Source organism: Eleutherodactylus coqui, chromosome 2 (assembly GCF_035609145.1).
Source record: "Eleutherodactylus coqui strain aEleCoq1 chromosome 2, aEleCoq1.hap1, whole genome shotgun sequence".
Lineage (NCBI taxonomy): Eukaryota > Metazoa > Chordata > Amphibia > Anura > Eleutherodactylidae > Eleutherodactylus > Eleutherodactylus coqui.
In genome coordinates, this window is record NC_089838.1 from 210,000,598 (window position 1) to 210,022,270 (window position 21,673).

A 21,673-nucleotide genomic window follows, 5' to 3' on the forward strand; every position below is an offset into this window, starting at 1 on the left:
CCCGACTATGCACGTCATCAAAAAAATATATATTGCAAAAATAGCTAGTTTTGCCTATCTCGCCTTACCACTGCCACTGAAATAGTCCTGTTATAATACAGGAAGAGCAGAAAAGCAGTATGTCACCCCTAGAATATTAGGACTGCAGTGAGGTTTGGGCCTAGAATCTGCTGTCTCCCCAAATGACATACAGTAGAGACGCACAGCACTGATACGCCCACATTGCAAGTGAAAGCCTCGTTGGAATATGTTCCCCTGCAGTTTTTAAACTGATTACTAAGGGGTTGCATGATTTTGCTGGAAGACAACTGCTTGAGTGCTTATATACACTGTAGTCATCACTGTAACTGCATATGGATCACTGCTACTTCCCAGGTGGAACTTTGACTTGTCAGTTAAAACAATAGCGAGTTCAAGTTCCACTCAGCAATTGGTGGTGATCTAGTGGGATCACTGCAGCGTTTATGACACCTTCTGAGCCATAAAACCACACCGCTATTACAACCAGCTTTGCAGTTTCCTGCAAAAATAAGCAGCAACTTAATATAACAGGATAGGGAATAACTTTATGATCAATGGGGGCCTGACCGCTGGAACCTGGATCCCGGCAGATTCCAAGAAGTCCCGACTGACCCTGCATAAATGGAGCGGAGGTCATCCATGTGCCCCACTGCTCCATTCACTTTAGTGACAGCACCAGAGATTGCCAAGAACTCATACTTTTCGGCTCCATTATTAAAAATTAATGTGGGGGACCTTTGGGACCCTTATTCTTGGGATCGGTGCCGCACCAATCATAAAGTTATCCCCTACCATATGGATAGGGAAAAATTTAGATCCTATTACAACCCCTTTAACAATAAAAGTTAAAACATCAGTGGCCACATGCTGGCATGCTTTTTGGCTGCCTTTGGCCAGGTCGGTGCTACTCCATGTTTCTCTACTCTGAGGGGCATGAGTTTATGCATGGAATAGCAGAATATAGTTAATTAGGTGCCACTACCCTGCATCAAGCCAAACCAACACTCAAATACCTAGACGATTATACTGATTTAACCCAGTCCATATTTGATTGGTCGTTATCAGTGGCCTTGTAATATAATTTTATCCAATTGGTTTTGATTAGGAAAAAATACTTTTACCAATTATAAGTAAATGTATGAAAACTCTGCCTGCAGTACCATTCTAGGCTAATGTAGCTGATCAACAGGGAGGGGTGGACCCTCTGACCATCTGCTATTGATGACTTATCCTCAGGATAGGACATCAGCAGTTTAAACTTGGAAAACACCCCTTAAGATACAGGTAATTTTGGCCTAAAGCATGCAGCCATATTTTTTCAAATCTGTAGTGGCATTTTATGTGGTACTTGCAGTACTTGCCCAAGTGATTCAGGATTTTGTTTGTTTCTTACATGCAACATTGCACTTTATTTTGGTATATATACGTTTTTGTGTTTTCTTGTTAAAAAAAATCTGAAGTTTGCAGAGGATGTGCAAACATTAGCAGTACTCTAAATTAAAAATCATCTACTTCTAAAATGGAAAATCATATCAAACAATTTAGTAAAAAAAATAGTTTACTATATGTCCTCTTCTATGTAGGCAATATTTTTAAAAAGTACTGTTTAGGATGTTTAAAAATTAGCAAAACTACTTTAAAACTTTTTAAGCATAATTTTGTTTTAGGCATCAGTTCAGTTCTGCTATGGCTTTGTAGCTTTGAAAGGCCTATGTATTAAAAAACTCCACAGAAATCACCCCATTTGAAAAAAAAAACTACAAAGCAGGATCGGACTGTTTCCCTGTAGGCCAGGTGAATTTCCGGGTGAGCCCTGAGTCAGGACTGGGCCACCAACTCCTCACATGAACGGCGCATAATGATGTATGCGCACTGTAATGCATATAGATATGTAGAGTACAAAATCTTAAACAGGTAATATTTGCATGTAACTGTTCAGTGGGCCCCCAGAATAAATGTTACTGGTGGGCCCTAGGCTTTACACTCCAATACTGTATTCAAAACCGTGTAAGTAAATTTGCCTTAATTCCTGTAAATGGAGGTAAAATTTTAACATTTGCAAATTTTCAATTTTAATCCATATTTTTATGTAACACAGAAAGGCTTTACAAAGAAGCACAACTCCATATTTACTACCCTGATTATGCAGTTTTTATAAGCATCTAGCCCCTGTGTACAACTTGACTCAATCACAGGATTCCATTAAAAACTATTGCCTTATTAAGCGATAATAAAAAATACATCATGTATATGTAAAGATGCCACAGGTGACAGTATTATAAGCAAAATAAAAGGAAGCAGCCAATTACTTGCAAGCTGATGACATAAATACTCATTGCAGATATTTTGTCCTCTTATATCCAATGTGCATTAGAACAGATACATGTTCCATACCAGATAGTCCATTCTCAGACCAGTGTTCTTCACTCCAAGCGAGAGCTCTATGGGCAATAACTATCCCTACACTCTGCACTATGAATACCCTGCCTAACTGTGGGGCGATCGTCCTGAAAAGGACGTGCCCAGTCCTGGCGGCCATCACCTACAAAGTGCCTACTACACCCTATCGGGGTCACATACACTTACATTTCCATCACATACAATGTGCTCTGTCATATTTTCCAATAATATGCAGTTTTAGTCCAAAATTGTTCATTTTCACAAGGGGTAGTCGGAGATAAAATACCCCACAATTTGTTATGCAATTACGGCCACCCATATGTGGTTGTAAAGCGCCGTTTAGGCACACGACAGGGCTTAGAAGATCTAGGGGTGTGGTGAGCACTTTGATCTCGCGGGAAGTTTCCAGAAATTTGTATGCAGTGGATGTTGCAGAATGAAAATTGCAATTTTTAACAGATATGCCATCTTAGTGCCCAATGTGTTGTGTGAAAACCCTGCCCTTTAATTATTATGCTGTATTTACTGGTTTTAGAAAGACCCTACATCTGGCACTAATCATTTATCTGGACATACCATGGGGCTCAAGAGTGAAAGAGCTCCATGCAGATTTGATGCTTTATACAGCATTGGTTGACAACTGCAGAGGCCGAGGTGAAATAATACAACAAATTCCAGAGAAGTGACTCCATCTTGAAAACTACACCCCTCAAAGCATTTATCAATGGCGTAGTGAGCATTTTGACCTCACAGAATTTTTTCGTAAGTTAATCTGCTGTAGATGGTGGAGCGTGAAAATCACAATTATTTCACAGATATGCCATTTCAATGCCTGATCTGTTGTGAATGGCTTGGACCACCGGAGACACGCTCCTTTAAATTGTTGAGCAGGTTCTCCAAGGTATGCAATGCCCTATCTTCCTATATAAATTGTTTGGGCACATGGCAGGGCTCAGTAGGAGAAGGACGACTACAGTATTTGGAGCGTGGATTTTGTTGTATTGTTTTTTTGGAAACTGTATGGCTTTGCAGCCCCTCAGAGGTACCAATACAGTGCCCCCCCCTAAAAGATCATTTTGGAAACCACACCTGTAAGTGTATTCATTTAGCGGTATAATAAGTAGTAGTAGTTTGTTTTGCGGTTTTACTGCTATTTCCTTTTGTGATGTGGGCTCATCTTGAAGTGTTATCATTATTTACTGTATGAATGTCTCTGGGATATGGTCATATGGTTGGGGTGTTGAACAAAATATATTGAGCATAGGGCCCCAAAACATCATATTTTCCGCTGTTGCTCTTGTGAGATCAAGCAAATATAGATGTGAGGCTTTGTGGGAAAAACCGCTGAGTATAAAAATTAGTTTGGGCCACCATTTGCATTCTTAGTCTTATCATTTTTCTGTCAAAATGGCTGTTTTTCTTTTTTTTTTGTGGAACAAGCAGTGCCGCATTTAGAGTTCCTGCTGCCCTAAGCACTTTTAGCGATCATACCCCTACAGATGGATCAGATAAAAGCTGCTACCCATACACTTTAGGGCTCGTTCACACAAGCGCTGTTTTTGCACTTTTAGCAGCGCACAGAACGCGCTTCTAATAGGAACCAATAGCTATAGAAGCGTTCACATGAGACAATGTTAGGCGTGCGAAATGGCACGCACCTAACAAAGATAGGACATGTGAGTGCAAACTTGCATGTCAGCTTTGAGGTGCGCGCAAAGATAGGACATTTACATTTTCATAGGCTCCTATGGGAGCATTGAAAGCACGCACCTCGCAACTCGGATCTTGTGAACGGGCTACTTCACGTAGCTTCAAGTAGCCCGTTCACACGATCTTTACAGCACTATAGCAGCCATCTTTACTTGCAGCTATAGTGCACGAAAACGGCGCTCATCTGAACGAGGCCTTAAATTGCGTCGGTCACTAGTTAGGCACTAGTACCAAGCTTATTTGAATAGATCCAAGTTTACTGCATAGCTACGGTACCACAACTGAGTTTACTGCATTAATAGATAATAGAACCGAGCTTACTACCTAGATGTCGTAACGGAATCAAGATTACTACATAAATAGGATACCACAGGCAAGCTTACTGCAGAGATGCAGTACTGGAACCAAGCTTATGTTTGCCTCTGTCAGAAAAATAATACTTCCTCTACCAGTATAAAAAAACAGATCCATCAAAAACGGCATACAGTTGACATACAGTTGCATCCCCTTTTTTTGCAGCATACCTCTAAAAATGGTAATGAGCGCTGACAGAAAATGAGCATAGTATCATAGTATGTTAGGCTGAAAGGAGACAATGTCCATCTAGTTCAGCCTGTTTCCATCCCCTCATTGTTGATCCAGAGGAAGGCAAAAATTCCCAATGAGGCAGAAGCCAATTTAGCCCATTTGGGGGGAAAAAATTCCTTCCCGACTCCCATTATGGCAGTCAGAATAATCCCTGGATCAATGTTTGAAAGTTCCTACCTGACTCCCAAGACCCGGATTAACAATCGCACTGGTTATTTAATGTCTATATCCTGTAATAGCATAGTGCTCTAAAAAGGCATCTAGTCCCCTCTTAAACTCCACTATCGATTATATTTTTTATTTTTTATTTTTATTTTTTTTGCCATCACCACGTCCTTAGGCAGAGTTCCACAATCTCACTGCTCTTACAGTAAAGAACACCCTTTTACGTTGGTGATGAAACCTGCTTTCTTCTAGACGTAGAGGATGCCCTCTTGTTACCGTCGCAGTCCTGGGTATAAACAGGTCATGTGAGAGATCCTTGTATTGTCCTCTAATGAATTTATACGTAGTTATTTAGTCGCTCCTTAACCGTATTTTTTCCAGGGTAAATAATCCGAGTTTTGTTAGCCTCTCTGGGTATTCCAGTCCTCTCATTCTGTTTATAATTTAGTTGCCCCTCTTTGAACCCCCTCAAGCACTGCAACATCTTTCCTGAGCACCGGTGTCCAGAACTGTGCACAGTATTCCATGTGGGGCCCGACAAGTGCCTTATATAGTGAAAGAATAATGTTCTCGTCCCTCGCCCCTATACCTCTTTTAATGCACCCCAAGACTTTATTTGCTTTTGCAGCAGCTGACTGGTAATGATTCCTCCAGTTAAGTCCACAGTCCACCAGTACCCGCAGGTCTTTTTCTATCACTTTTCCCTAGCAGTACCCCATTTAGTGTATATTGGTGACATCCGTTTCTCTGGCCCATGTGCATAACCTTACATTTATCAATATTGAACTTCATTTGCCATTTTTCTAGTTAAGCCCCCAGCTTGTCTAGGTCCTTTTGTAGACATACATTGTCCTCCGTTATATTAATTGCCTTGTATAATTTTGTATTGTCTGCAAATATTGATATTTTACTGTGCAGCCCCTCTATCAGGTCATTGATAAATATATTGAACAGAGTGGGGCCTAATACTGAGCCCTGTGGCACCCCACTAGCAACGGTGACCCAATTAGAGTACAAACCATTTATTACCACCCTCTGCTTTCCATCTCTGAGCCACTTGTTTACCCAGATACACACGTTTTCGCCCAGACCAAGCTGTCTTATGTTATATATCAACCTATTATGCGGCACGGTGTCAAATGCTTTAGAGAAATCCACATATACGAGATTAATAGACTCTCCCAGATCTAGCCTAGAACTTACTTCATTGTAGAAGCTGATCAAATTGGTCTGACATGATCGACCCCTCATGAACCCATGCTGATGAGTAGTTATACCGTTGTTTTCCTTGAGGTATTCCAGGATGGCATCTCTCAGAAAGCCCTCGAATATTTTTCCAATTTTTGAAGTGAGACTTACCAGTCTGTAGTTACCAGGCTCTTCTTTACCCCTTTTTTGTATATTGGAACCACACTAGCAATACGTCAATCCAGTGATACAACCCCGGTCTCAATAGTGTCCCTAAATATAAGAAATAGCGGTCTGTTGATCACGTCACTTAGTTCCCTTAGAATGTAGGTCAGTGCTTGTTGTTAATATATTATATGGGCAGATAATCTGCAGTATGGGGATGAACAGTAAGATCATTCGTCTCCATGCATGTTGTTTGGATGGGCATTTTCCTGTTTACACGGGGACATGTGCAGTTTAACAGTGAGCATTTAGAGCACCTATCACCAAGTTCATACTGCCCAAACCACGGCTAGCATAAACCCTTTGATAGTTATGCACATTGCACCCATGCATGGTTTATTCTGAAATTTGCATAATTTAAAGTTTGACTCGGAACAGAATTCCAAGTTAAGAAGGTGGCGTCACTTGAGAAAGACCGTCACCAAATCGAAACGTCACATTTTTTTGGAACAATGGAGAAATAAAGATTTGTTTTACTTACATCATATGCTGCCATGAATTGGTTACCAGCTCTCTCGTTATACACAGAAGGGGAGAGAGTGGTCACTCTGCATGATGGGGGCAGGGAGAGGCCGGGGCAGCTCCATTCTGGGATTTGGAGCTCCGTTCCAAGTGAAACTTCAAAGTATGCTTGTTCTGAAATGCTGCAGTATTGCAGAATAACACATGCATGGGAACAATATGCGTTTTTTTTAATGGCACCATTTTGGGGTACTTGTAATGTATTTTAAAACTTCTTTATTTTTATTTTTGTGGGTAATTGGGGAAAAAAACAGCAACTGCGTCATTGTTTTTGTGCTGTTTACAGCACATTATAAATGGCATGTTAAATTTTTGTGGTTCCGTGTGATTATGGGGATACTTGTATAGTGTGTTTGGTTTTTTATTTTATTATAATAATACAGGAACACTTACAAAAAAAAAATCTTGTTACTATGTCATCATATTATGAGAGCCATGGAGTTATATTCATATGAACAGCTCTCACCAAGCAGACAGATGTTACACATTGCTAGTAGGTGGTCTGTCATCTGAAAATTACTAATTAAAACCAGATAGTGAAAAATATCTCTCTTCCTAATGTATATTTTCTACTTTGTAGATTTTTTTTTTATTATGCCATTGTCTGTACATAATTGGGGGGGGGGGGGGGCTACCATCCTGCCTTTGTTGCAGTTAACAGCATTTAGAGGTGTTTTTCAAGAACTCGTGAGCCATAGACACAATGGACAGTAGCTGACACATTGAAGTCTATGGGAGACTTCTAGATATACTCTGTGATCTGTGCAGGGAGGGGGAGTAGGGAAGCTGTGACTATCCCCTATTGTGAATGGTGGATCCTGTGTTATTTATATATAGGTGTTAAGGCCCTTTTACATGGCACGACTATTGTGTGAATAATCGGTAGATTGAGTGGTTTGCAAAATAATTGTTAGGTGTAAACGTTTGCATTTACTGAATGATCAGTGATAAATTGTGAAGGCCCATTTACACGTAACGGTTATCACTCAAAATTTCTTCAAACGACCCAAAATTAGCGATAATTGTTACATGTAAATGCGGGTATCGGGCACTTTTTATTTGAACGATTTTTAAGGTGACCTTAAAATCCATCGTTCAGTAACTGGAGATAAAGCAAACCCATTTATCTCTCAGTAGACTGCAGGCTGCTATCTCCAATGGGAGGCGGGAGATAACATTGTAACCTGCCGGCAGCCGCTACGAGGACTATGCAGCTGTGTGCACAGCTGGGCTCTGCAAACAGCTCCTGGAGGCCCTTTTACATGCAAATGAAGATGATAAATTATTATTGGCCAATACCGCTTTATGCAAAAAGATCGGTAAATCTTTCCGTCATTTGAAAGATAATCTAAATGCCAATTTACACGCAAAGATAATCACTGAGCTCTGTCACGCGGACCTGGAGATCATTGTTTGTCTGCTGCAAATTCTTTGGTATGAACAGTTGTTATAATGATTTGCTGAATAGAAAGCAGAGGCAGAAAGGTTCACTAGAGGTGCAGTAATGATCAATGAACGATTGAAACTTCCCAATTATTGCTCAGAGTAAAATGCATGGCAAGTGAACAATATACGATCGCTACATCACTGCTAATCGCATGCTTGTTCCAATTTATCTTGCGGTATAAAAGGGCTTTTACCTTTTATTGTAATCCTGCCTACGATGAAAAGGAGATGGCTGCTGAAAATGTTTCTCTACAAAACAGGAAGTGGCAGACTATTATTAGGCTTAGTGGGCAGGGTGAAAACGCAGGAATTTAGGGTTTATTTGATTTTATTTTTTTTTAACTATAGATCGTGACACCAAAAACTTTTTTAAAAAATCATCACTTTCCTAAACCTTTTTACTATAAAAAGTTACTGTATGCAGTAGGTCATTTTCTGCTAACACATTCCCTCTAACAACTGTATTTGTCTCTGCTAGGAGACACGTCAAAGAGAAGGGATCGTCAGACTTAACCCTCTGCAGGAGCCTTTGCTGTCTGAATTGCTCAGTGGGAAGTTTACTGTGTTGGTGAGACTTACTTTTGCTATGTAATATGAGCTGGAGATCTACAATGAAAAGTGTTGCAAAAGGTCGAAGACTGTTATCATGAAATTTTTATCTTCTGTCTGCTCCCCTCTTTTCCAATAGAGCGTACGAGCCCCTACCGGAGCCTCCATTGCAATCTTTACTGCTAAACTTCATCACCCAGCAAGAAAGAACAGTAGAGAGGTGCAGCACACAGTACTCCAGGCTCTCTTCTACCTGTTGGACCGTGCAGTGGAGAGGTGAGGGAAGGTGTCAGTTCACAAAACAGCTTGTATTTGCTAATGGGAATACTACAGGACATTTGAAATCCCAGCAGAGGTAGCCGGCACTTTAAAAAAAGCTATTTTGTAGACAGTTATATATATATAACTGGGATTAGCTGTTAAATATGGACTCACAAGGAGCCCATTTAAATAAATACTCTACCCTTTAATATATGGTCATACTGAGTCCACCACCACAGCAGGGGGCGCTCTTTGCTGTAGCTTTCTGATCTGGCTCATGGAAGGGAATCCTCGCTCTAGGACGTCCATGTGCCTTTAATTTGGCATGTGGACAGGGGTATTTCAGATCACGGATTTGGATGCCCAAAGAAACCACATGAACATTAAAGATTGTCAAATACAGAGTACAGTACAGTGTAAGTCAACGGCAGGGTTACCAGATGTTCAGAAATTCCTGGACAGTCCTATTAAAAATAGAGAACTTTTTTCCCCTGCCTGTGAAAAATATTAGATGCAACCATGAATTTTTTTAAGGCTGGTGGCACTTGAACAGATTATTATGACTGTAATTAATGTCATTTTTCAGCTCATAGTAAATGCTAGTAATGAGTTCATATTAATATCTGACTTATTGACATGTATGTTGTAAGACATGTATGTATAGATTGCTTGAATGAGACTGAGCTACATTACCGGGCCCATCTGCCAATATGGATGAGCCATTGTGTCAGTGTAAAAGATGACTGAGCAGTGGATGCCATAACAGTTGAACCCTCACTGATCAAACATTAAGTCCTTCAAAACGCCTTCAAACCCCTTCAAAATATCAACATATCACTGTACTTCTGTACTAGTTAGGCTGGGTTCACCCTGCACTAGTATGCCCACTCAGCCTTGGCAACCAGATTGAACTTTGGACAGAGGTATAGCCTTTCATTCCAACGAAGACCAATAAGGTCTGCATTTGACCAGGTTTTGGTCCTTTACTCTATTCTGTCTGCTGCAAATGCCATAGTCAACAAGTGCCGGAAAATTGGTCAGAAACCTTATTGGCCTTCGTTTTCAGTGGAAAGGCTGACCAAGCACACTACAGCAGTGTGAACCCAGTCTTACATTAAAAATATAAAAAAGAGCATCCGCCAAGTTTTCTTTACGATAAACATCTCTTGTGGTGACCTATTAAATAGGTGTGAACAAATCTTAGTGTATTGCATACTTATGATCACGTCTATAGGGTGAAGCTAGTAGACTTGGTCAGAGAAATCAAATTCTTCACACGTTACTTTATACCTGTATACCTTTTTATTATCTATACTTTATGTAGGGTTAATATAGTAATAACATCCTAATGACTGTATCCACTACCCCTAACAGGTCTAAATGTTTAATTTAAATAATAAAACCTGCACTTATATGTGTATTTACTACTATGTATGTAGCCAAGACTAAATGTATTGTTGTTCAAGCCTTCGGGTTACGATCAAGTGCAAGGTATACATCATAAAAAACTAGAAAATGGGCTGATGTGTAACTGTTAAACTAAAGGAAACACTAATGTAAACTAATATAAATTGATATTTCACCCCGTCTTCCCACCAGAGCAATGTTATGTCTTGTGACATAGATTCTATAAATGCATTTAATTGGGGACCATTCTACCTATATCATTGTGACAAGGTGTTTTGCTCAATGTTGTAGTTTCTGACTCAAAAAAAGTCTTCCAAGGCAGAGCTCCTGATTTTGGGATAATAAGCACATTTTGCCCATCTTACATTATTGAGTCATTTGTGGTATATAGTGCTGAGCAACAGATATGCACAGGATTCTCTACTTCATGGTGGGATGACAATTGCTAAGGATGCACCACATTTACTCAAGTGTTTTCTTCATTTTGATAGTTACTTAAAGTAACAGTGTCGTGCCAGCATTCAGCTTGCTTTCTTCCCATTGGTACTTCTTGTGGATATGAGTGATTAGAGTTACAATATCCCAGTGCTACATGTTTGTTCAGTTCTAGACTAGCATAGTGCACTCTCGCTGCAGTGTCGACACACAGAGAAATGGCCTGGTGTTTATCTATGATATGGGGGGCAGTCAGTACAGCAACTTTGAGCTGGAATTAAGCAAGAAGATCTTGAGCCTGCTGAGGGTGAGTGTATTCTCCATTCATCCATTGGTCCTGCTAAGCATACCATTATTCCATATCCAAGCTAGAGCTTCCATCAATCCCAACTTTTTCTAAATAATCATAGCATTTGTCTATGGTAATCTCATGCTTACTTAAATTCCTGATGAAGTGTGAAAATAGTTGCAGTCCCCTCCAAGCCATGTTGCAGTTCACACGTTATAAACTTATTTTCTACTAATGGGAGTCTTGTGTTTACTGACAAAGGCCTAGTTAACTTTACATAATCCTAATCCCCCCTTTCCCCCCCCCCCCCCCCATCCAATAAAAAAATCTACCTCTTTTGTTATTTGTATGTGAACAATATCTGTGTTTTCATATCAGGGTGCATTTCCTGCTCGTCTAAAGAAAGTCCTAATCGTTTCTCCTCCAGTCTGGTTCAGGGTTCCGTACTCTATCATCAGTCTACTGCTTAAAGAGAAGTTAAGAGAGAGGGTAAGTTTGGCTTTCTGGTTCTGTACTGCATTGGGACATGTTATATATAATTCACATTTACCAATAATTCATACTGTAAATCTACAAGTTGAGTGTTCAAATAATTTGCTTTTCTGTCTTTATACAAATTTGAGATTTTTTTTGAGTCTATAGCAAAGGTTCACCAACTCAAAGCTGTGTTCCATTCTTTTAGGTGCACATGGTGAGCATGAGTGAACTTCTTGAGCACTTGCCTGCACAATGTCTTCCTGAATCTCTAGGTGGCTTACTTCCATGGGATCCTGGTTCATGGAACTGCCTTCTCCTCCCGGCCCGTACAGGAAAGCCAGACCCTCTAGATGAGGTGGTACTGGTGCTGGCAGAAGGACAAAGTGGCAGTGTACATAAACCACTGGTGGAAAGCATGAACTGCTCTCAGCTGATGGAACACACAAGCTCTTTGGGAAAACGAGGAATCTATGAGGAATATGAAGCAATAAGAAATGAACAACCAGAAGGAACTTTCTCAGCTTCACTGTAAGTGGGAATAAGTTCCATGAGGTCCAGTGATATATTAATGTCTTAGTAGGAGAACCTAATTTAATGCCATAAGAGAAATAATGAATAATAAAGAAGCTAGATTTTCTGACCGGTCCACTTTCATTAAAACAGATGTTGCTCAGTGAGAATAGATGCTGAGCTCTTAAGCAGTATCTTTAATTTATATAGCGCATGCATATTACATAGTACTACACATCACTTCATATTGGGATCTGTCCCCATTGGGGCTTACAATCTGTAGTCTCTTATCTATATGATTTTGGAATGTGGGGGGAAACTAGAGTACCCAGAAGAAACCCACACACACACTGGAAGAACTCCATGCAGATGTTGTCTTTGGTGGGATTTGAACCCAGGCCCCCATCAGTGCGAACCACTGAGCTACTGTGCTATCCACGTCAGCTGTGTGTGTGTGTGAATGACAAAAAGAAAGCAAAATGTTGTGTTTATTGACAGCACACAAATGTGATTTTTATTTCCACCTGATCCAATACTATTACATCACATCACACTTACTTCGAACGATTCATTTAAAAAAAACACTAGATCATTTGAATTTGAATGATAGTCATGTCCTCCGATAGCAGCTTTGTGGTTCGATGTATTGGTCCTATATAACACCATGGGTAGCGCTCCGGTTGTTCTCACCTTCCAGATGGCGGTGCTGTCCATATTTCCGGGGGCCATAGCTAGTATAAAAAGGGGTTTACTACAGTTTTTAGTTCAGGCAGATAATCCCAAGGTTTTGGAGATCCAGCAAAGCCCCAACCAGAGTTCATTGGGTAGAGGCTGTCAACACCCAGTTGAAGTATGATGAGATGAGAGCTGATGAGAATTTATCTCTTTTGGCATTTTATGCGGTGTGGAAGCCTTGGCTCAGCTTTACTTCCTCTCCCAAATTGGGAAGGTGGGTGCCCACGGGACTGGTTTCAACATATAGCCCAATTCCTGCATCTTGTGGCGTTCACCGGTGGGGGCCAGCCTTACCCTTGGCCTCTCCCTTTTCCTATTTGTTTCTGTCAATGTTTCAATTTTCTTTTATACTCTTATCAGTGAGGGCTATATTTTTATAATACATGTGGGCCAAACTTTTCCCCTCATCCCAAGTTTTACAGTTCCACATTGATCAATGGTCCACATGAAAAAACTCATGGCACGTCCTATTCCCGTCCATTCCACAGCTGAGAAATAGGATATGCTAATGCATGTCAATGTGCTGTATCCATGTAAATTGGACGGTACACGAACTGTCCGATACGAGTAGCTCCCGAGTGTTTCCAGTGGAACTTGCACTCATGGCTAGTGTGCTGGAAACCTGAGGGTGCATCATGGATGCCATACTTCAATCCTTAGGTCTTCTTTACAGATGTATTAAAATGAATCCAACATTTATAACATGCTTTAACAAGTTAACACAATAAAGGCATTGAAAAGGAAAGTTAAAGTTCTGTGCCACAGTTTAACGCATTAAGTGACAAGCTAAGCTACATTCATGGCTACATCTGTATAGGTTTGCCACATAATCCATGGCAGAAATCCAAGGCTGAGCCATAGATTTTCACTTTAAATGCTGCAGATCTGCTTGTGAATTTACCTACATTCAGTGGGGCAAATCCACCTGCAGGCTCCCAAAGTAGCTTCTGTGACCACAATGGGGCTGCTGCTGTAAACTGTGTGAACAAAACCATATATGTCTTATGTGAAATACTTCTGAAAAGTAGAAACAAGGTTTGCTAACCATATAATGACTGTCTCTCTAATCTGTTTTATAGGGCTGTTATAAACCGTGAACGGAATCGTTATGGAGATGTTCCGTGTCTAGACCAAACAAGGGTCAAATTAAAACGTGTCAACTGGCATGATGTAATTATCACTTTTTATTAAAAAGCAAGCTTGTGCTCATAGAAGAAGATCCATGCTCTGGCCACCAATGGTTCAAACTAAATGTACAATATAGAGTATTGCACCCACCAAATAATAGTAGTAGTTACTGGTCTTGATGATTATAATTTAGTAGTAGTAGTAGTATATGTTTTTGTTATAGTATAGTCTTTGCTAGTGTGGTAAAAGAAAGGCTGGTTACATATCTGTGTTGGAACCTCCAGTCGGAGGTTCTGTCATAGATCCTTCTCAAAATACCAGAAGAAAAAGAACTGCTGGCTTTTATCCAAAAGTCGGGTAGCTGAGCGGAAACCGAACAGAGCCCATTATTGTCAATGAGGTGCGTTCGGTGGTGTTTGGTTCTGTCCTGACACTGAGCCATTCGACTGCAGGGAATCCCTTTTCCTTCTCCCCAAACGGAGCAGGAAACCACCCAGGGTGCAATCATATTGATCATAAAAAACATTTTCTCACTTTTAAAAATCTGTTACAAAGAGTAAATTGTTCATTTTATATAAATGGCACCTATCGTAGAATAGATGAAAGGGCTAAATAGATTAGTGTGCCACTGTTCCAGTCCCCTGAAGTGAAATGCAAGAGTATTAGACATGATTTCCACCGTACCATTGAATTGGACAGCAGAAAGGTACAGTGTGAAGACTGAGCCACTTTTGGGAGCTGTACGCTATTCTCGATAGAAACCAGTTCACCTCATTAGGAATATCATGAAAATGCATTTGTTTCTAGGGCACCCACGACAGGCGGTAGGATTGTCCAGTTTTAGAAACCCATTCTCCAATCTACCAATAATCTAGCCGTTCAGTGCCAGCAGTGGTATGTAATAAACAGCATAGATAACTATTGCTTACAATGGGTGCCCATTATAGGTATGTTGTTCAGTTCAGGCAATATGTGAGTGTTGTGCGCTATGAAGAATAAGTAGAAAAATAGCAGCTTTATGTCTGAATCTAAAGCTATATGAACTATACTATGCTAAAATTAATTCAAACTTGCTCCTAATATATGTACCGTTTTTATTGTTTAGCGCTCAGACTATATAAATGCCAGTTTTATGGATGGATATTTACAGAAGAATATGTACATTGGCACACAAGGTAATAAATAAAGTTGTATGGTATGCTGATGGTCGTGGGAGATGGTTAGCTATGGTATATGACAGAAATGTTACACTTATACCTCCAATCACACATTTAGCATTATCGCCATGTGACAATAATGCCCTTATGTACAGCGCTCACTGAAATAAAGTCCTCAACTATTACAAGCTCCTTTTTGCTTTGGCTGATAGAAAGGGGCAAATGGAAACGGGTTGTGTTAAAGTGACACCCCATTTACACATTATCTGTTCTCTAATAGGACACTGGATTGTTCTTTGGCATCATTGTAAAATATCACATTTATTGGCACATTAATCCGTGAAATGCAAAGGAGCGGAGGTTAGGATATGTGATAATGATAAGGGATTTTATACTGTGAGGTGTGGAATATAAAAGGCTGAGAATGCTTTAAAGTTGGCCTGTGTTTTATTTCCTGCATGCCGTAATCCTAGTAGCCAAAAAGGCTCAAAAATGTTGCGCCATGTGACTCATTGGAGCACTGAAGGAATACAGCATACTCCTAGCTATGAGTATGTGGTAGGTATTTACAAGGAGAGCACGCTCCTCTCATGAATACTACAAACTCATATCGGAGTCCTATGAGCCAAGCAGAACACATTTTATTTTGTGCCATTTGGCTACTAGAAATGGACACCTGTAGATGTAATATACTGCCTTTACCTAGAGCTGCATATTCAGCTGATATATCTGCTTTAGGACAATGGCATTTGGAGAAGTATGGCTTACCATTGGGACTAGTGAGCTAGGTAAAAGGAAATAATTTCTGGACCGTGACAAAATTTAATATGCTATAATTGTTTTCCTCCAGGACCTATGGAAAATACATTCCAAGACTTCTGGCAAATGGTTTGGGAGCAGAATGTTTTGGTTATTGTCATGACAACACGGTGAGTTCATTGTAATGGTGTTTTGGAGCATTCTTAATATTTTTGCATTTAATTTTTTTTCTCTGCATCCTTTTACTGACCAGAGTTGAAGAGGGTGGTCATCGAAAGTGTGGTCAGTATTGGCCTATGTCACCAGGATCTATAGCTGCATATGGCGTCATGACTGTCACAAACAAAGCCTCTGAGAACCACCAGCATTACAGAAAGACTATTCTAGACATCAGCACCCGCCAGGTATTAACTCTGTCTTCTGTGTTTTATTATAAAGAGCCTTAGTGAAATTGTTGGAGGCAATATCCTAGTGTCATTTTGATTTTTGATCTTATTCCGGGAATATAGATATAATGTCCCAAAAATTATATTATACTTTCTGAATTGGCAGTACAAAAATGTAAAAATGTTATAAAAGTTGGTAGCGCCGAGTTGGCATTCCAGTGTCCCTAATGGAGAATACAGAATAAAAAAAGTGGTTTTGTAAGAGCCGCTCCCATCCGTGCAGATTGAGAGCCATCCTTGCAATTACAGGGCAGCTATTAATGTACATGGCCATCCGGTAATACTACATCTCCCTTGCAGCGGCCGATGCAGGGAAAAATGTCTCAATGGACACCGCTTTCCACAAATAATGCAATAGCTGCAGCCCTCGTCTTAATACCATTCACTGGTGAAGGTAGATACTCGCCCCGCTAGGACTGGATTCCAATCCAAAGGAGATTCCAATGACAATTAGTAACGCAGGACAGCAGGTTATTGTGCCAAAAAGTTTCAGGGCATCCGAGGATGTATCTTTATTCACTCACTCATCGTTAAAAGTAGCGACGTTTCGACTACCGTCTGTAGTCTTTGTCAAGCTCGACAAAGAGTACAGACGGTAGTCTGAACGTCGCTACTTTTAACGATGAGTGAGTGAATAAAGATACATCCTCGGATGCCCTGAAACTTTTTGGCACCATAACCTGCTGTCCTGCGTTACTAATTGTCATTGGACACAGCTTTCCCTGACCAAATCATCTGTTTGCCAATCAGTTGACCACCCAGGCTCCGCATTCTAAAAGGGGTTGTGCATGTTAGCACAACCCCTTCAAGTATTTTTGTAACATTTGTTTTCTCGTTAGCAATCTACTAATTGCTATGGTAATAACTTTCTCAAGATTAGATTAGTTATGTAACTGAGACCTTTAACTAAAGTATAGTCTAATATTTGTTTTAGACGGCTTGATAAAAAAGTACATTAATTACCATAACACACAATGAAAGCTACTTCATTCCTTATGTCTTCCCATTTGTAACATAGGTACAAATGATGTTTTTTAGGGTCGGGAAAAGAGGCAGATCAGTCATTTACAGTTCCTAAGCTGGCCAGACTTTGGGGTTCCCAGCTCTGCTGCTGCTCTTATCAATTTTAGAGATGCTGTAAAGACGGAACAGAGGAGATTGGTGAAAGAGCTAGGAAACCAATGGAAAGGTTCTGCGGGTGGTCCTCCAATTGTGGTGCATTGCAGTGCAGGAATCGGAAGGACAGGTACTGGGCCAGACTGCAATGAGCTTGGATTGATGGCAGAATTGATTGGAAATAATGAAAATGTACCATTTACCAAAAATAAAGTCCTAGCACAAGATACATGTAAATACAACAGCAATCACTCAAAACCAAATGTAATGTTAAATCCTATTATTTCCCTCCAGGTACTTTCTGTACACTGGATATCTGCTTGTCCCAAATAGAAGACGTGGGCACCTTGAACATCCGGCAAACTGTGAGAAGAATGCGGAAACAGAGAGCACTGAGTATACAGACTCCAAAGCAGTACTACTTCTGTCACATGGCCATACTAGAACATTTTGGCAGCTGACACAAGCACCTTGCCATACCCGCCAGTGTCACTTCCAGTGTCAAAGAATCCAGGACCAACATTAGGGACTGAAGGCCTTAATTATCTATGGGTGCTGCAAAGGCAGTCAAGCAATCCCAGTTTATGACTCCTATGTAAAGCAATAACGTTATGCTATTTGTAACCAGGAATCACACAGTATAATACTCCAGGCACATTCACTTGGTGCGTAAGCACTATATTAGTATAGTATCTAAGACTAATTGCAAATGAAGCTATTACATAATCGTCACATTACTAGCCATGTATTGATTATAGACCGCTTCTTAAGACATATGCATGTAAGAACACCTGATTCTGTATACATACTAATTGAAACCTAATGTTGGCCCACATATGTACACAATACTACTATCATTCCAGTCACTGGCGTAACTATAGGGGATGCGGTTGCACCCGGGCCCAGGAGCCTTAGGGGGCTCATAATCCTTTCCTCCCCATATAAGGAGCCCAGTACTATGTATAAAGCATTATAGTTGGGGCCCTGTTACATGTTTTGCAGTGGGGCCCTGGAGCTTCAGGTTCCGCCTCTAATTCCAGTTATATGCAAGTATGTAGGGAAGTACCTTGCATTGCACACATTCCTTATACAAAGCAAGGCAATAATACTATATATCAAACCGATACCAATAATTGCATCCAAAGCTCCATGATGCACGGTGTGAATTATCTTGGCAGCAAATATCTCACACGTGTGAAAATGGCTATCCGTAAATTTCTCTTACTTCGGTAATGTAGTCCTGTGGGACCAATCAAATAGACAAGGCTATAAAATGTAAAATTATTAAGGTATGTCCAATCTAAAAGTTATTGAGGAAGACGGAGACAGGCTTTTCTAAATGTGATGAAAGTAATTTCTGGTCAAGTGACCTGCAGTGTTGTGTAGCTGTTATACGTGTATATAGATGTACAGACACTTTAATTCTGAGTTCTGATTCCATACATGTGAAATGTAGACAAGTGTATGACTTTTCTAAACTGGAAATGGTTGAAGATGGGACACAACTACCGTGTTTCCCCGAAAATAAGGCAGTGTCTTATATTAATTTTTGTTCAAAAAGGTCTAATTTTTTTTACATGTATAGCTACCTGGACACTATTTAAATTGACTTTTATAATTAACTGTTAGCAGGGCTTAATTTTGGAGTAGGACATATATTTCAAGCATCCTCAAAAGCCTGAAAAATCATTTTGCATCCTCAAAAATTCTGTAAAATCATGCTAGGTCTTATTTTCAGGGTATGTCTTATTTTCAGGGAAACGGGGTATCACTGAAATGCCAAAATGAGATCCTAAAATGGGTGTTAGCCACCACGAAAATATCTGTTCTTGTTAAAAGGAAATTCCACCTTAACAGCGTAATGTGGTTCGTGTATGAAGGGTTGGTTTTGTAATTTATATGGATTATTTAAAAATTATCAGTGAAATCCCTGCATATTTATAATGACAGCTCCTTACTATGTTTTGGGGTGTAATTGTTTTCTGTAAATAATTGTGTTCACCAACAAATTACAATTGTAGAAAATCTTTTCTCAGAGGTTTGTGTTCTACAATTTCTTTGTTATTCCTCCCGGAAATGTTTGAATAAATTGGCAACTCTGCATCACCATTCCCCTTGTAAATGAGGTGTGTTCTTACACAATCCAACATGGCAAGCACTTACTGGACTGTGTTAATGTGTAGACACACCTCTTTGACAAAGGGAATGGTAACACCCAGTTGTTTGTTTATACACTTCCAGGAGGAATGACAGAGGGAAGGGCCAAAAACAGAGTTCAAGGAAAAGATGCTTCAAAATTGTTTTAGAAGTAATGCAACTACCTAATAAAATAGATAAGTCAGGAAAGCTTATTCTTGTACCTTCTTCATACATGACCATACTGCTGCTCCCCTGGTGCCTTGTACTACACTAGAGTGTGTATTAGTTATTTGGGAGAGTGTATGAGACCCACACCAGATAATAGAACTGGTTGAGACTTGCACATTCCTACATGATTTACCAATTAACATTTCACTAGAAAAGGGTGGAGGCAGACACTGAAATGTGAACCTATAGGGATGCAATTTTCTCACTTCTGTGTAGACCCAGGAAGAGAACAGCCCGGTGGTCCTACAATAAGATTTACTGGTCCAGTGTCTGGCCAAGAAGAATGTTTGAAATGAATATATGGTATAAACATACATTGATTTCACTGTTATTTTTAAATATACTATGTAAATAATAAAATCTTATATTTTCACATATTATCCTTTTTTTAAGGGTAAATCAGTGTTTTATTATGTGGTTTTGTCACATTTTGCCTAATAATTAAATTGCCTCTAAACAAAATGGAAAGCAAACCCATTACTGCAAGTGTGCATGAGCGCCACAGATGTAATAACAGAATGTATTTTTCTCTAGCATGTTACTTTTAGTAGTATTATATGATCTTGTACAATTAAAGTCTCAATTTTGAATATTTTAATTATTTGTAAAGAATAAACAAAATAAACCTTTTTATAGTGTATTTGCAGGTATGTAGCACTAAGCTGCTTTCACACCTGCGTTCGCTCAGTTCAGGGTTTCTCTCTCTGCTCCGTTTTTGGAGGAGAGAAACTGAAAAAAAATTATCCGTCTTCTCCCTATTCATTTCAATGGGGTTTCAAATAAAAACGAAAAGGAAACGGAAAGGCTTCTATTTGCTTCCCTTCTGTCAGGTTTCCTTTTTTTTTTTTTTTATCATTTTTACAAGAAAATTAGTGCACCCTGCTGCGTTATATTTCAGTCCATATAAACAGAAACCTGACAGAACGGAAGCAAATGTATATTATGTAGAGTTGTTTTCATTTAGATTCAACACTACTGGCAACTCAAGTGAGAAAATTATAAAGCAAAAAGGAAGCTCACCACCTGTAGAGTCCCAGATGGTCTCATAAATGTTCTATTGGCAATAAATCCGCCAACCACGCAGGCCATGGAAGTGTGACAATGTCGTGGAGGCATTTCTGTGACTCCCTTGTTGTGTGCGGCTGAGCATTATCCTGCTGGAAAATGCCTCTCATGGTAGGGCTTCCAAGAGGCAACACATGTGGCTATAGGACACACGTGTCAAACACAAGGCCTGTGGGTCGAATGCGGCCCGCCGCCTCATTTTATGTGGCCCGCCAGCCATGCAACAACCTAAGGGCTCTTTCACATGGGCACAAAGATTTTTGGCCTGCCGTGTCACTGCCACAGCGTGGCTGAAAATAGCATGAACGAGAGGCAGCCGTGACCAAGTCGCAGCTGCAACTCCCGTTTAAACGCCCGTTCATATACGCCGCAGCTTCGTAACACCATCGGCCGAGCTAGTCCCTCCAGCTCTCTGCTCCAGTCTATGGGAGCTGCGAGAGCGGGACTTTAGCACACTAGCTCCTGCCGCCTCCCATTGCGGACAGCCGGAGAGGGGGAGGGAGTTGAATAGTCACGCTGCTAAACTCCCTCCCACCTCACTTATCCGGCAGCTGTCGTTGGCTCCCATAGGAGTCTATAGCAGCAACCGTATTCTGGTCCGAAAAGATCGTTCCAGAACTATCTTTTCTAGCCGGTGTAAAAACGTCCGACCAGAATGTGCACCGTATGCACTATCTTTGCCGGACGGACGTTTTTACACATCAGGA

The 21,673-nt window shown here is 40.3% G+C and overlaps 1 protein-coding gene across 1 annotated transcript in view; it reads left to right on the forward strand.

The window, feature by feature from the left end:
* The window catches only part of PTPN9 (protein tyrosine phosphatase non-receptor type 9), a 29,025-nt gene extending 8,494 nt beyond the window's left edge, over positions 1-20,531 (forward strand). Inside the window, exons 3-13 of the mRNA XM_066592388.1 lie at positions 8,744-8,833; positions 8,954-9,090; positions 11,119-11,224; positions 11,585-11,695; positions 11,889-12,211; positions 14,008-14,098; positions 15,162-15,231; positions 16,064-16,142; positions 16,226-16,376; positions 17,457-17,664; positions 17,829-20,531. Of these exons, the coding sequence (XP_066448485.1) occupies positions 8,744-8,833; positions 8,954-9,090; positions 11,119-11,224; positions 11,585-11,695; positions 11,889-12,211; positions 14,008-14,098; positions 15,162-15,231; positions 16,064-16,142; positions 16,226-16,376; positions 17,457-17,664; positions 17,829-17,995 (1,533 nt within the window). The 3' untranslated portion in view covers positions 17,996-20,531. The remainder of the gene's footprint in view (positions 1-8,743; positions 8,834-8,953; positions 9,091-11,118; positions 11,225-11,584; positions 11,696-11,888; positions 12,212-14,007; positions 14,099-15,161; positions 15,232-16,063; positions 16,143-16,225; positions 16,377-17,456; positions 17,665-17,828) is intronic.
* The last annotated feature ends 1,142 nt before the right edge of the window (positions 20,532-21,673 follow it).